The sequence below is a fragment of the Gracilinanus agilis genome, chromosome 2, assembly GCF_016433145.1.
Source record: "Gracilinanus agilis isolate LMUSP501 chromosome 2, AgileGrace, whole genome shotgun sequence".
Lineage (NCBI taxonomy): Eukaryota > Metazoa > Chordata > Mammalia > Didelphimorphia > Didelphidae > Gracilinanus > Gracilinanus agilis.
Genome location: NC_058131.1, coordinates 557614983 through 557631191, shown reverse-complemented (window position 1 = coordinate 557631191; position 16209 = coordinate 557614983). Strand labels below are relative to the sequence as shown.

General features: G+C 35.1%; 1 protein-coding gene across 1 annotated transcript; it reads left to right on the top strand.

Annotated features, from left to right (window-relative positions):
- Nucleotides 1-538: 538 nt before the first annotated feature.
- On the top strand, nucleotides 539-1489 carry LOC123234159 (olfactory receptor 4K14-like). Its single transcript, XM_044660099.1, has one exon. The coding sequence runs from the start codon at nucleotides 539-541 to the stop codon at nucleotides 1487-1489; it is 951 nt and encodes a 316-aa protein (XP_044516034.1).
- Nucleotides 1490-16209: the final 14720 nt, after the last annotated feature.

The window sequence follows — 16209 nt, the reverse complement described above, 5'->3', positions numbered from 1 at the left end:
GGGAAGAAAGAGCATTGGATGGGATTACAGAAGTTCATTTGATTCCTATTCCCATCACTTTTTAGGTGATTTTTAGCAAGTTCAACCATATCCCTGAACCATGATTTCTACTCATAAAAGGAGGATTTGGAGAATTTGGATTAACGTCCATTATAAAATCTCGTTTCTTCTACTCTTAAAATTCCATAATTTTGAATCTTCCCATTTGCATATACAATAGAGGCACATACTTTCTTTTTCTCAGGGGATTCATGCCCATAGGCACATGTCATCACATATTAAATTTTAACTTTTAAAAAGTTCCTTCAACTTTATATTATATGGTTTATATGTTTACATACCACTAAAACATATAGTCACTAGATCCTAGTATTTCAGTACAAATAATTATAAGGTTGGTTAAATGAGCTAAGACAATTTCACATTTCTGTGGGAGACCATTCTTTTGAGCATTAAATATAGATGATTAAGCTTTTTTCCATTCTAATAACTATTTTCTCATTTTCCCTAGGACACTTTATAGTAACGACTTGGTTGAATGACTGAAATGAATCATTCTACAGTATCTGAATTTGTGCTCGTGGGTCTTTGTAATTCACAGGAGCTCCAGATTTCCCTTTTTATTTTGATCTTGGTGCTCTACCTGGTCATAGTTTTAGGTAATATTTTTATTGTGATTTTAGTAATTATTGATCTTCATCTCCATTCCCCCATGTACTTCCTGTTGGCCAACCTCTCTTTTGTTGATTTGTGGCTTTCCTCAGTCACCACACCAAAGATGATCACAGACTTACTCAAGGAAAACAAAACCATATCCTTTGCAGGATGCATGTGTCAGATCCTCTTTGTGCATTTTGTTGGAGGGGGTGAGATGGTGCTGCTTGTTGTCATGGCTTATGACCGTTATGTAGCCATATGTAAGCCACTCCACTACACAGTCATCATGAACCAAAGGCGATGCATTTGTCTTGTCATGATGTCATGGATTATTGGATTTGTGCACTCAATTAGTCAACTGGTTGTGATTGTAAAGCTGCCTTTCTGTGGTCCAAGAATAGTAAACAGCTTTTTCTGTGACATTCCACTGGTAATTGAGTTGGCCTGCATTGATTCCCATGTTCTGGGAATATTGATGAATGCTGATAGTGGTGTTGTAGCTATGACATGCTTCATTCTCTTGCTAATTTCCTACACTTACATTCTAATCACAGTCAGCCATCACTCCAAGGATGGGGCATACAAAGCACTCTCCACTTGCACTGCTCATATCATGGTGGTGGTGTTATTCTTTGGACCCTGCATCTTCATCTATGTGTGGCCACTTAATATAACATCAGTTGACAAATTTCTGGCTGTGTTTTATTCAGTTATAACACCTCTCCTGAATCCAGCCATCTATACATTTAGAAACAAAGAGATGAAAGTTGCTCTGAGGAGATTTAAAAGTAATTATAAGAGTCGAATCCTTAAATGTCTTCTTTGTGATTAGCAGACCTATATACATCTCAGTGGACTTGGCATCAATGACTGCAAGCAATTTGCAGATAATTCCTGGTACTTTACTAGCAAATAGAAATAATCTATATCTCTATTTACAATGATAAGTTGTTGATAAATTATTATATATTTTTGTTATTAATATATTATTCATTATTTTATTATAATCTATAATAACAAATGACTGAATAAATATTTTATTCTAGAAATTTAATACCTAAATCTCAAGGAGCAATGCTCCATTATGACTTGTTTTCTTGTCTCCTGAGGTATGTATCTATCCTGTTGGAGCTTTTCATGACTAGATTTTATCTTTTACATGGTATTAGTGGATTCCCTGGAATAGCAATTTGTTTGGTGACTGTGTTAATTCTGAATTCCAATATAGAATATAAGTTCCATGGAATATTTCTTTTTTGTTTTTGTGCCCCTGGCTATAGTGGACACAATAAAAGTTTGCTGATTTGTCAGTTGAGATCTTGCATTTAACTTTCATCACAATTGGAATCTTGAAAACTCTTGGTAATTTGTTTGTAATTAAGAATAATTTGTTGAATTAAATGACTTTTGGATAATGGGGGAACATTGGAAAAATTACTCCCTCTTCCCATACACTTCTTTCCCATGAATGAGAAAATAAGAAATTTTTAAGGGTGAAAAAAATGGTGGTATAGGAAGCAAAAAGAAATATGTGTGTCAAAAATTTCATTTTAGAGTGTTTTTCATCAACATTTCCCAATTTAGTTTCTACAGTTTCAAGGTTAGATCATAGATTGTCTTGTATTTGTTTTCTTACCTATTTGGACATGATTATGAATTGTTGGCAGAGTTAAATAATCAAATATATAATTTGAGGAAAGATCTGCTATTAGTACTTTGTTGGTTTACTTTCTTGATCTTTCAAGGCAAAAAAGTCACAACTGAATCATTTTCTTTTGAGACAAAATTAAATGTGTCTTGATTAAATTACAGAAAAACATTATTATTTCACCATACTAGTCAAACTGTATGAATGGCGAAGATGATGTTGTCAATATCCTTTGGCTCCAGAGAGAAAAAGACCAAAGACAGTAGGAGTTAACAACAAAGTTAACAAACAACAAATTCTAGCTTTATATAGTGGTTCGAGATGTAAAGTTATATTTGTAAAGTTATTTTATTTAGTAACAAAAGTTACCTCATCTGGGCTAAATAGTAAAGAGAACTTTATTTGTAAAATAAAACTAATGGAAGGGAATTATGGAATATTATTGTCTTTCATTTCTTTTCCACTGAAGAGAATGCCAGGAGTGGAGAGAATCAGAAACATCTTCATGGATAATGTGAATCTATGTTGGACCAGTTTTTACCATACGAAAAGTCCTTTAAGTTTAGGGAATAGAAATAATTTTATTCTAGCTTCCATAATTCTGGAGGACAACATATCTTCATTTCACTGAATTAATCTAATTACTTAAAATGATTCTTACCCCTCAACTTGCTGCAAGCAATTTGACCTTAGTCCAAGGACAAACTGAATGACCTTTGTGTGCCATTTCTTATTAATTGGCAAATATTCCCCATTCTCTAGTCAAAGAAGAACTTTGGGGGTGGGGGCAATAATGCTCACTATATGCCCCTTAGCCTCATTCCTGTATCCCTTTTCTTGATATTACTCAATATCCTCTTAAACTTGGAGTCAGGAAGACTACTTCCTAACTTTGTGGCAGTGGGCAAGTCAATTAACCTCTCAGATTCAATTTCCTCATCTGATAATAGGGATAATAATAGCATCTATTTCATACGGTTATTGTGAGGATCAAAGGAATTAACAAAGCTTTTTGCATACCTTAAATTACAACATGGGCGTTATTTATAATGGTGGTGATTATGATCCTTATTAATTAGCATTTTTCTCATGACATCACTCAAATAAAAGATAACATTCCAATTGTGAAAATTCTTGTTGGAGGTCTTGTGGACTTGAACCAAGGAATGGGTAACATAAGACTGGAAAGTCCTTTTTCAAAGGTGCCTATGTCCCTGAGCATCAGTTATGCATGCCCTGAGGTAGGAATAGTATCTGTAGAAATATATTTGCATATTTCTAATTTTTAATCCTCTTAAATTTGCCAGCTCTAAATTTCCACTGGTATTTCTGATGTATCTCTCATTCCCAAATACTACCACCACTGATTCTATAAATAATTTACTTTGTTACCACAGTTCATGCTTGATGAGTTAGTTCTAATTCTGATCCTTCTCTGCTCTCTCCTTCATTGGTATCCTCTGGAACCCTCGATTCATCTGTTAAAACTTTTCTCATGTTCATCTCATCCTCTTGAAAAATGAATAATTTGTTTACTCTTTGCTTTAAAAAAGCCTGGCTTTCTGGAAGAAACCTCTTTATTGCCCACTTCTCCATTGCAGGATATTCTTTATCTCATGCACTTGATATATTGGTCCAAGAAGGATTAGTATTCTCCTCCTTGCCATTGTCATTTCCAGACTCTCCCTTCATTATTTTCTCTTTTCAACCTTTTTTTTTCTTTCAGGGTCATTACAATTGTCTAAATCTTTGAAAGCTGCATACTCATTGCTGGCCTTCAGGTTATATGAGTTTTTCATTTTTTTAATAAAAAATTTCCATATGAATTTTCCAAAGTTACATGATCCAAATTGTCTCCCTCCCTTATCCTCATTCCTCTACCTAACCTGGTAAGCAATTCAATCTGGATTGTATGTGTATTATCATGCAAAACATATTTCCATATTATTCTGCTTTGTAAGTGAATGAAACCCAAACTTCTAAACCTATATCCAAATAAACAAGTGATAAATTATATGTTTTCGTCTGTAATCCTACTCCAATAGTTCTTTCTGTGGAGGTGGATAGCATTCTTTTTCACAAGTCCCTCAGAATTGGTCTGGGTCATTGTATTGCTGTTAGTAGCAATGTCTATCACATTTGATGTTCCACAATATTTATATGTCTTTTAAAAACATATCCTCATGTATTTTAATGTCTGATAGTCTTCCTTTCTATAGCAGGTGGTGAGCCCAGAGTCAGGAAAGATCTTAGTTAAAATTCATCCTTAGATAAATGTCATACTGTCTGTGTGTCCCGAGGCAAGTTATTTCAGCTCTATTTGTCTTCAGTTTCCTCAGCTGTAAAATGGGAATAGTAATAATGGAACCAGTAGTAATATCATCAAAGCTGAACTAGTTGGAATAGGACAATTCAATTAGGTATGTGTATTAAGCAATACTATCTGTCAGTGTGTGATTTTTGAGGAGACAAAGAAAAAGATTAAAATGCTCATGTTCTCAAGGAACACATATTGTACTAATTATACATTCCCAGGAAGCATTTTGCAAAAAAAAACAACTACATGCTATGGTCAGAACTCTGTGGTCCATGCTTCAGGAGATCTCATTCATCATAGAATATAAAATGGTCACATATAATCTGTTGGGGAAGGGTCTCAACCAGAAATATCTCATTGATTTTTTTTTTATAACAGGTGACTAATCAGATAGGAAAATAGAAAATTTGAACTTGGATACCTCCTATTATAAAAACTCCAGTGATGTAGCAAAACTGAAACTGAGAGATACATTAATAAAAATCTGAGGCAGACTTCTAAAGGAGAAAAAGCCCCTTGAAGGAATAAATAAAGTACTCAGTGGTGGTCTCCTAACATTACCCTCTAAATAATTTTTAAAAATGGGAAAATATATAATTTTAAATAATTAAAAATATTTCTAAAACACCTCAAATCAAATTCTTGAGTGCCAGAGCCAACAAAAAAGTCAAGGTGAGATTTTTTTTGTAACCTAAGACAATTTAGAAAGTGGAAAATAGAGATCCATGACATGGAGGTGGGGTTGTTCTGGATCCCATGGAGATGTAGCACTGATGGTAATAGGACTAGGTGATAGCAATAGAAACAGCAGCAGTTTTGGGAGGTCTCAAACCAGAGAGAGTAAGATGTCCTGACAAGTGGTCAGAAAGAAATTACAAAGGACTATTATGTAAACACTGGATATAGGACTATAACTCTTTCAAAAAATATATCAACTATAACCACCACTGGGTCACAGTTAAAGATGGAGAGGAGCACTTTTGATCAAAACATAGTGGGAGTCCTGTGGAATAATAAAACTTGTGATCATAGGATATCATGTCTCCTGAAGAGCAATACTGCTTTCAGTCACAAAGAAAAAGGGACTATAAGAAATAGTACTGCTTCTAGTCCAAAATAAACAGGGACCCTAAGTAATAGTTCTGATTATAATCCCAAGGAATTTGGGTCCCTTCTGGGTAAGGAACAAAGTGAAGGCTAGGAGAGTAGTAACCATATTTCTTTCCAGATCCTATCAACCCAGAAACACTAAAACCTTTCAAACTCTGAGAAAAAGCTCTGAAAACAGTAGTTAAAATTCAAAATAAAGTAATAGCATGAAAACAAATGAGCAAATAAATAAGAATTTAATTATAAAAAAGCTAGTATGGTGGCAGATAAGACCAAACTCAGAAGCCAATAATATCAAAACATAAAGGCAAAATATCAAAGAAAGATGTTAATTGGACTCAAGGCCAGCAAGAATTCCTGGAAGGAGATATAATAGGAGAGAAAAATTGGGAAAAGAAATGAGAGTGATGCAAGAAAATTATGAAAAGAGAATTAACAATATAGTAAAAGGTGAAAAAAACTCTAAAACCAGAGGTGGTCAAATGGAAGAAGATGTATAAAACCTCACTGAAGAAAATAAAACTCTAAAATTTAGAATTGGCAAGTGTAAACTAATGTCTCCTTGAGAAATCAAGACACAATAAAACAAAATCAAAAGAAAGAAAAAAAATAAAAGAAAATGTGAAATATCTCATTGGAAAAATAAACTAAGGAGAGATAATTTAAGAATTATTGGACTACCTAAAAGCAATAATAAAACAAAAAGTGTAGATATTATTACTAGAAAATATCAAGGATGTTGGATCCAAAGGGTAAAATAGAAAATAAAAAAAAAAAACTCACTGAGTGCCTCTTGAAAGAGATCCCCAAATGAAAAATCCCTGGAATAATATAGCCGAAATTCAAATCTCCCAGGTTAAGGAGAAAAATGTTTCAAATAGACAGGGAAAAAATTCAAACATTGTGAAGTCAGTAATGATCATACAATATTTTTATAATTTTCATGTTAAAGGAGCAAAAGGCTTGGGAAATGATACTCCAGAAGACTAAGGACTTAGGCTTACAACCAAGAATCACCTAATCAGCAAAACTAGGTATAATTCTTCATGGGAAAAAATTGAAATTTAATGAAATAGAGAAATTTCAAGCATTCCTGATGAAAAGATCAGAGGTGAATAGAAAATATGATATACAGACATAAGAGACTCAAGATGAGCACAATAAGGTAATGTGAAAAAGCAATAATAAGGATCTCAATGAAGTTAAATTGTTTATATTCCTCTATGGCAGGGGTCAGCAACATTGGCTCTTGAGCCATATCTGGCTCCACCTCCCGACTGGCCAGTCTGGGCAGAGCCCCAGGATGTGCCACAGGGGGGCCCTTCAGCCCCTGCCCCATATTCCAGCGCCTTCCGCCTCCATCCTCCTTCCACAGGCATTTATGTCTCTCACGGCCAAAAAGGTTGCCAACCATTGCTCTATGGGAATAAAAAACATATAATACATAAGAACTCCAACATATTTATGGTAGTTAAATGAAGTTTACATAGATTGAAGATATGGATATTAGTCAGTTATGTTGAAATTATCTCCAAAAAAATGATGTAGAATGGGGAAAATTTTCTCACATAAAGGTGACATGAAAGGAAGACTTCTAGTGGATGGGAAAAATGTCATGTGGAACGATAGCTGATGCTTGAACCTCACTTTCATCAAAATTTGGTTTAAGGAAGGAAGGGTATATTAATACTCTGATGTATTAGAAATCTCTCTTACCCAAGAAAGAAATATGAGGTGGGTTTTGAGAAAGAAGGGAATTTAAAAGGAAGCAGAAATTAAGGAGGCAGTGCTTATAAGCAAAATATGCTTTCGGTGAGCAACAAGATAAGAATTGAAGAAGAAACAGTACAAAATGGGATTTAAAAAATATAGTTAGTAATCATAGCTCTAATTGTAAATGGGATGCATTTAGCCAACCAAGGATTACAAACCAGAATCCAAGAATATATAGTATAGAAGAGAGACACTTGAAACAGAAATTTAAAGACAATTAAAATATATGCCTGAAGCAGAATATGATATGATTCAGCTAAACTAAAGAAAGTAAGGAGTAGAAATCATCTCAGACCAAGGAAAAGTAAAAATAGACCCAATTAAGAGAGATAATCATAGAAATTACATTTTGCTAAAAGGTAACATAGACATTATAGTAATATGAGTAAATTTTACAGCAAGTTACTTTTTTTTTTTTAATCCTGGGACTACATTCTAGCAGCATAGGGTCACAACCAGTAGGCAATGGGTCGCTCAGGGTCACCCAGCTGGGAAGTGTCTGAGCCCGGATTTGAACCTAGGACCTTTCGTCTCTAGGCCTGGCTCTCAATCCACTGAGCTAGCCCAGCTGCCCCTACTTTAGGTTGCAGTTTCTTTAGCAGATGTAGTTTTTACAGGGTGTTACAGTTACTTTTATTAATGCCTTATTTTTAAAATGTATACTGAATATAAAACTGAGTCATATTCATAAAAATAAGAGTAATTCCTCAATAGATGAATATTCAAAAGATATAAATAGGCAAATCTTCAAAGCAGGTATCAGAGCTATCAATAGTCACATAAAAAAGTTCTAAATCACTACTGAGTAGAGAAGTACAAATTAAAAAAAATACTCTGAGATACAACCTTTTACCTATCAGAATAGCTAACATCACAGAAAATACAAATGACAAATGCTGGAAGGGATGGGCAAAAATTGTAGGTTGTCCAACTGTTCTAGAAAATAATTTGGAATGATGTCCAAAGAGCTATCAAACTATTTATACCCTTTGAATTGGCCATATTACTATTAGCTATGTATCATTTTTTAAAATAATTTTTATTTTTAGAAAAGTTATCATGGTTACATGATTCATGTTCTTACTTTTGGTGTGGTAGTTTCGAGTCTACATCCCCAATCATGTCCGCCTCATCTCATGTGTTCAAGCAGTTGCTTTTCTTCTGTGTTTCCTCTCCTGTAGTTCTTCCTCTGAATGTGGGTAGGGTTCTTTTCCATAAGTCCCCTCAGAATTGTTATGGATCATTGCATTGCTGCTAGTACAGAAGCCCATTACATTCTATTTTACCACACTGTATTGGTCTCTGTGTACAATGTTCTTTTGGCTCTTCTCCTTTCACTCTGCATCAATTCCTGGAGGTCTTTCCAGCTCACATTGAATTCCTCCAGTTTATTATTCCTTTTAGCACAATAATATTCCATCACCAGCATATACCACAGTTTGTTCAGCCATTCCCCAATAGAAGGACATAACCTCATTTTCCAGTTTTTTGCCACCACAAAAATCACAGCTATCAATATTTTTGTATAAGTCTGTTAATGATCTCTTTGGGGTATAGACCCAACAATGGTATGGCTGGATCAAAGGGCAGGCAATCTTTTATAGCCCTTTGAGCACAGTTCCAAGTTGCCATCTAGAATGGTTGGATCAGTTCACAACTCCACCAGGAATGCATTGATGTCCCAATTTTGCCACATCCCCTCTAACGTCCATTACTCTCCCCTTCTATCATTTTAGCCAATCTGCTAGGTGAGAAGTGATACCTCAGCATTGTTTTCATTTGCATTTCTCTAATTATTAGAGATTTATAGCACTTTCTCATGTGCTTATTGATAGTTTTGATTTCTTTATCTGAAAATTGCCTATTCATGTCCTTTGCCCATTTATCGATTGGGGAATGGCTTGATTTTTTTACACAACTGATTTAACTCCTTGTATATTTGAGTAATTAGACCTCTGTCAGAGTTTTTTGTTATAAAGATTTTTTTCCCAATTTGTTGTTTCCCTTCTGATTTTGGTTGCATTGTTTTTGTTTGTACAAAAGCTTTTTTAATTTAGTATATCAATCATCCCATTCACATTCAGAGTTATAATTATCAGTTGTGTATTCTCCAACATTTTGATATCCTTTCTTAGTTCTACCCCTTCTTCTTAGGCTATTTCCTTTTAAACCAGTGATTTCTTTTAAAACAGTAACCCTTGTCTCCTTCCTTGATTTACTACCCTTTCTACCCCTCCCTTGTTATTCCCCTCTTTTTATATTTAAGGCCTAATGAATTCCCTCTCCCTTCTCCTCCCCTCCCTTTTTTGACCTCCCCACTCCTCTGCTCCCCTTGGTTTATCCCTTCTGACTTTCTCAGTAGGGTTAAATAGAGTTCTACATATCAATGGATATAGCTAACCCCTTTCAGGGTTAATTCCACAGAGAGTGAAGTTTAAATATTACCTCTTAATGCTCTCTTCCTCTCCTTCTTAAAATAGTATTAATCCCCTCCCCTTCCCATGCCCTCTTTGTGTGTAAGAGAATATCCTATTTTTCTTATTCATTCAAGTGTCTCTTGGTGTCCTCTACTATTAACACCCCCTCTTTCCCACCCACCCCCTCACATTCTTAGACCATTTAGTACTTCAAACTCTCCCTGTGAATAATTCTTCTAATTACTATAATAGTGGATACTATAATAATGGAGTTCACTACAGAGAATTACACATAACATTTCTCCATATAGGAATACAAATAATTAGATCTTATTGAAGCCCTTAAAGAGGCAAATTTAAAAATAAGACTTTTCTTTCTTTCCCCTCTGTTTCTTATTTACATTTTCATGTTTCTCTTGTTTTTTGTGGTTGGATATTGAACTTTCCATTTAGTCCTGGTCTTTTCTGTGCAAAAACTTGGAAATCTTCTATCTTGTTGAATGCCCATACTTTCCCCTGGAAGTATATAGTCAGGTTTTGATGGGTATGTGATCCTTGATTGTAGACCCAGTTCTCTTGTCTTTCTGAATATCATTTTCCAAGCCTTGAGATCTTGTAGTGTGGAGGCTGCCAGACCCTGTGTGATCCTGGTTGGTGCTCCTTGATATTTGAATTGTCTCTTTCTGGCTTCTTGTAAAATTTTTTTCTTTTACTTGGAAGCTCTTGAATTTGGCTATTATATTCCTGGGGGTTGTCTTTTCAGGGTTTAGTGTAGAGGGCGATCTATGGATCCTTTCAATGTCTATATTACCCTCTTGTAGAATTTCAGGGCAATTTTGCTGAATAATTTCCTTTAGTATGGAGTTCAAATTTCTATTAATTTCTGCTTTTTCAGGAAGACCAATGATTCTCAAATTATCTCTTCTAGACCTGTTTTCTTGATCTGTCAATTTTTCAGTGAGATATTTCATGTTTCCTTCTATTTTATCAGTCTTTTGACTTTGTTTTATTTGTTCTTGTTTTCTTGAGAGATAATTGGCTTTTGCTTGTCCAATTCTTGTCTTTAGAGACTGGTTTTCTGCTATATTCTTTTGATTTTCCTTTTTGATTTGGTCTATCCTGTTTTCCAGCTGTTTGATTTTGGTCTCCAATTTGCTCATCAATTCTTTTGATTTGGGGGCATCTTTTTCTAATTGCCCAATTATAGCCTTTAGATACTTGTTTTCGGCTATAATCTTTTGGTTTTCCTTTTGAATCTGCTCTGTTTCCTTCTTCAAGGCTTCCAGTCGGTCATTTCTGATCTTCAATTTGCTTATCACTTCATTTGATTTCTGAGCCTCACTTTCTAATTGTGAAATTCTGCATTTTAAACTGTTATTTTCTTGCCAGTTCTCTACCATCTTTCTCATAATCTCAGATTTGAACTCTTCAATAGCTTGTGACCAGTTTTCATTTTTTGGGGAAGGTTTGGGTATGATTACTTGGTTTGTTCCCCTCTGCTGTTTGCTCTGTTTGGATTTTTTCTGTGTAAAAATTTTTGAGTGTTAAAGATTTCTTCTTGAGCTTTCTCTTCTAGGGTTCTTGTCTCTGGCTTGCCATTGTTAGCCCAGCGCCCTCTCAGCTTTATCCTCATGTCCAGGGTCTGTCTGCACTCTTTGGGCTCCTGAGGTCTCAGGTCTGGTTGTTCTCAGGTTCAAGCCTCCTGGTGGTCCCCTTGCTTGTTCCTCTTCCTGAAGCTCCTTTAACAGTCTTAGGGCATTGCTTCCACAGTTGTGCACCCCTCTGCACTGGGTCCCCACCCATGGTCCACGCCTGTGCTCAGAATCTGAGTCTGCAGTTGTGACCACACCTGTGCTCAGCATCTGTGTTCAAAGTCCGTGCGTTCTTTAGCCTCTTGGGGTCTTAAGTCTTGCTGCTCTCAGTAACAGGTCCTGGTGACCCCCGGTAGCTGTCAAGGACTTAATGTATGCCCCAAACTTGCTCTAAATCTTGTGAGCTGGCTTTGGGCCTGTAGGTGGTGGTGGGGAACATGGGGGGAGGAATTGCTCAGCTCGTGTTTTAGTGAGAGCTGTTTCACTCCCTTATAGCATGTAAATGCCCCAATCCCACATACCTTCAATGCTGTGCCTGTGTGGGCCTTCTTTCATCTGGATTTGTTTTTTTGTCCCCTTGAGGAGTCCTATATGTTTCAGTTTGGAGAGGTTAAGCCAGCTCTGTATCTTAAAGAATAAAAAGGGAAAGATTTTGAAAAATATTAATAGTCACTCTTTTTGTGATGGTAAAGAATTGGAAATTGAGAGAATGCCCATTAATGGGGAATGACAAACAAGTTGTACTATATGATTGTGATACATTATTATTGTGCTATAAGAAAGAGTATGGTTTTAGAGAAAAGTGGAAAGACTTTTACAAAGTGAAGTAAGCATAATCAGGAAAACATGGTATACAAAAACAATAATATTTTAAAAATAATCAACTGAGAAAGACTTAATTATTCTGATTAAGATGCTGATGATCCAAGATAATTTCAGTATGGCAAAGCCAAGATGGTGGCTTACTAGCAGAAAAAGGTGAAACTACTCTGACTGCCCTTCCAAACAAATCTTTCAAAAGTGTCTCAAAACACTAGGAGTCAAAAACCAATAACAAGATGGAGGAAGGAGGCTCTCTTGCTGAATACAACTTGAAAACTTGGCACAGAGTATTGATTTTCATGGGATAAGGGGGAATCAGAAGCAAAACTGCACACACTAGAGTATTGGCCAGTCAGGCCCACCACTGTACCAGGTTACAAACTGGTTAAAGGCCAACTATGGGATTGTGGGACCCAGGCTACACCAACAATAGAGTACCCCAGACCCACCTCTTAAAGTCTTAATCACTGGCACCAGCCCACTGTGAGGTTTGGAAGTCCATAACACTTGGCCCTTTGAAGTCTGCCTGCTATGATGAAGACCTCAGGGCAAAATATCTCATGGTGACTAGCCCTGCACACCAGCAGCAGAGGAGATAAAATCATCAGCTTTCAGAATTCCCAATCCACAGGCAAAATGGCTAGGAAAATGAACAAAAAGGAAAAGGAACTTGTAACCCTAGAAAATATCCATGATAACAAAGAATAAAGCACAGAATCAACAGGGGACCATGAGATCCAAGCAACTACATGCAAAACTTCAAAGAGAAATGGAAATTGGTTTCAAGTACTGGAAGAACTAAAAAAAGGAATTAAAAAATAAAATAAAATACGTCAAATAAAAATGGGAAAAATAAATGAAAATAATGCAGAAAGAGAATAACAGCTTAATAAGCAAAATTGGTAAACTGGAAAAAGAGACATAAAAAATCTATTGAAGAAGAGTGCCATTAAAAGTAGTATGGACCAAATGGAAAAGGAGGACCAAAAGTTCATGGAAAAACTTCATTCTTTAAAAATTACAATTTGTCAAATATAAGCTAATGAGTTCATGAGACATCAAGAAATAATAAAAATCAAAAGAATGAAAAAATAGAAGAAAATATGAAATATTTCATTAAAAAAACAAGTGATCTGGAAAATAGATTCAAGAGAGACAATATAAGAATTATTGGATTACTTGAAAGTCATGACCAAAAAACAAACAAACATGAGACAATTTAGACATCATATTACAACAAATTTTCCAAGAAAATTGTCCTGATATTCTTGAACAAGAAGGTAAAATAGAAATTGGATGATTCCACAGATCACCTCTTCCTGCAATAAATCTCCAAATGACTACACCTAGTAATGTCATAACCAAGTTCAAGATCTCCCAGGTCAAGGAGAAAATACTGTAAGCATCCAAAAAGAAACAATTAAAATATCATGGAACCCCAGTCAGGATTACATAGGACCAGAAGGCAACAGAACTGAATTTACAAGCAATAATCATTTACTCATCAAAACTGACTGTATTCTATCAGGGGAAAGCATTTTCATTTAGTAGAATAAAATATTTCCAGGCATTCCTGAAAAAGAAGACCACATCAAATAGAAAATTTAATGTCCAAATACAAAATTCAAGAGAAGCATAAAAAGTTAAATTAGAAAGAGAAAAAATTTAAGGGCTTCAATAAGGTCAAATTGTTTATATTCCTATGAGGAAAGATGATTTTGAGAAAGGCAAATCAAAACAACTCTGAGGTACCACCTCACACCTAGCAGGTTGGCCAATATGACAGCAAAGGAAAGTAATAAATGTTGGAGGGGATGTGGCAATATTGAGACATTAATGCATTACTGGTGGAGTTATGAACTGATCTAACCATTCTTGAAGGCAATTTGGAATTGTGCCCAAAGGGCTTTAAAAGACTGCCTGCCCTTTGATTGCACACTCATACCATTGCAGGGTTTGTACCCCAAAGAGATCATAAGGAAAAAGAATAGGATTTATACTTGCTCTCTTTGTGGTGGCAAAGGAGATGCTCTTTGATTGAGGAATGGCTGAAAAAATTATGGTATCTGTTAGTGATGGAATAATATTGTGCTAAAAGGAATAACGAACTGGAGGAATTCCATGTGAACTGGAATGACCTCCAGGAAATGATGCAGTGTGAAAGGAGCAGAACCAGGAGAACGTTGTACACAGAGAATGATAAACTATGGCACAATAGAATATAACAGACTTCTCTATTAGCAGCAATGCAATGATCCAGGACAATTCTGAGGAACTTATGAGAAATAATGCTATCCACATCCAGGAAAAGAACTGTGGGAGTAGAAATACAGAAGAAGAACATTTGCTTGATCACATGGTTTGATGGGAATATCATTGGGGATATGGACTCTAAATGATCACTCTATAACAAATATTAATAATATGGAAATTTGTCTTGATCAGTGATACTTGTAAAACCTAGTGAAATTGCTCATTACCTATGTGAGGGAGGAGGGAGAAGAGGGAAATAACATGAATCATGCAACCATAGAAAAATATTCTAAGTTAATTAGCTAAATATATTTTTTTAAAAAAGAAAGATGATTTTGTAACTCTTAAAAATTGCTATCCTTATTATACTAGTTAGAAGTATACACAGATAGCGAATGTGGTAGTAAGCTTTTTAAGATGATATGTTAAAAAACATAGGGGTGAAAAAGAGGGTTGTACTAAGAGAAATGTGAAGAGAGAAGTAAAAAGAGCTAAATTATATCACATAAAGAGGCATGGGAGGTGGAATACTATTTCAGGTAGGGGAGGATGAGAGTGGTGACAGGTAATATTTTAACCTTACTCTCATTGGAATTCACTCAGAGAAGGAAGAACAGCCAGGATCATTGAGGTATAGAATACTATCTTACCCAAGACCAAGATCTTACCAAAGGATACATGATGAAGAATACTATCCTCCTCCAGATAGAGAAAACTGATACACTATGAAAGCGAATTAAAGCATACTTTTTTGCTTCATTTTTCTTGGATTTTGTGTGTGTGTTTGTATATGTGTTTTCTTTTGCAACATGGCTTTTATAAAAAATAAGTTTTATATGACATCAATCATATCATTGATATTTAATTGCTTGCCTTCTCAAAGAGGAAGGATTAGCAAGAGGAAGGGAGAGAATCTATAACTCAAAACTTTAAAAATTGAACCTTAAAATTTTTACATGTAATTGGGAAATATTTAACAAAATGAATAAAAATATACTAAAAAAACTTATACCACCATCATTTATCCAGGAATTAAGTTAGATCATGAGATGTGTCTTTCTGATGAAATTCCATGTTTGCAAGATTAAATATTCTCTGTAAATAAATACTCAACTAATTTTTAAAAATCTTAACCTATTCTCAGTCTTCCTTATCGTGAACTCTTTCATCATCTCCAATGGATTGGTGGGAAGTTTCTTCTTGTATATTTTATTTGGTGCCAGTCTTGTTCTTTGTTATTTTACAATATTCATTTACTATCATTTGTGGTTATTTTTTGCTTTATTTACACCTTTGTAATCTTACAGGTTGTTTTCTTCTAATTTTGCTTTGCATGAGTTCATGCACATATCTTTTATCCTTCTTCATATTTATCATATTTGTCATTTCTTGCAAATCAAAACAACTCTGAGGTACCACCTCACACTGAGTGGATTGGCTAACATGACAGCAAAGGAAAGTAATAAATATTGGAGAGGACGTGTCAAAATAGGGACACTAATGCATTGCTGGTGGAATTGTGAATTGATCCAATCATTCTGGATGATAATTTGGAACTATGACAAAAGGGCACTAAAAGACTGTCTGCCCTTTGATCCAATACCATTACTGGGTTTGTAC

What these genes read in the sequence shown, in the direction of transcription:
- LOC123234159 (XM_044660099.1), top strand. Translation starts at nt 539, where the DNA reads ATGACTGAAATGAATCATTCTACAGTATCTGAATTTGTGCTCGTGGGT.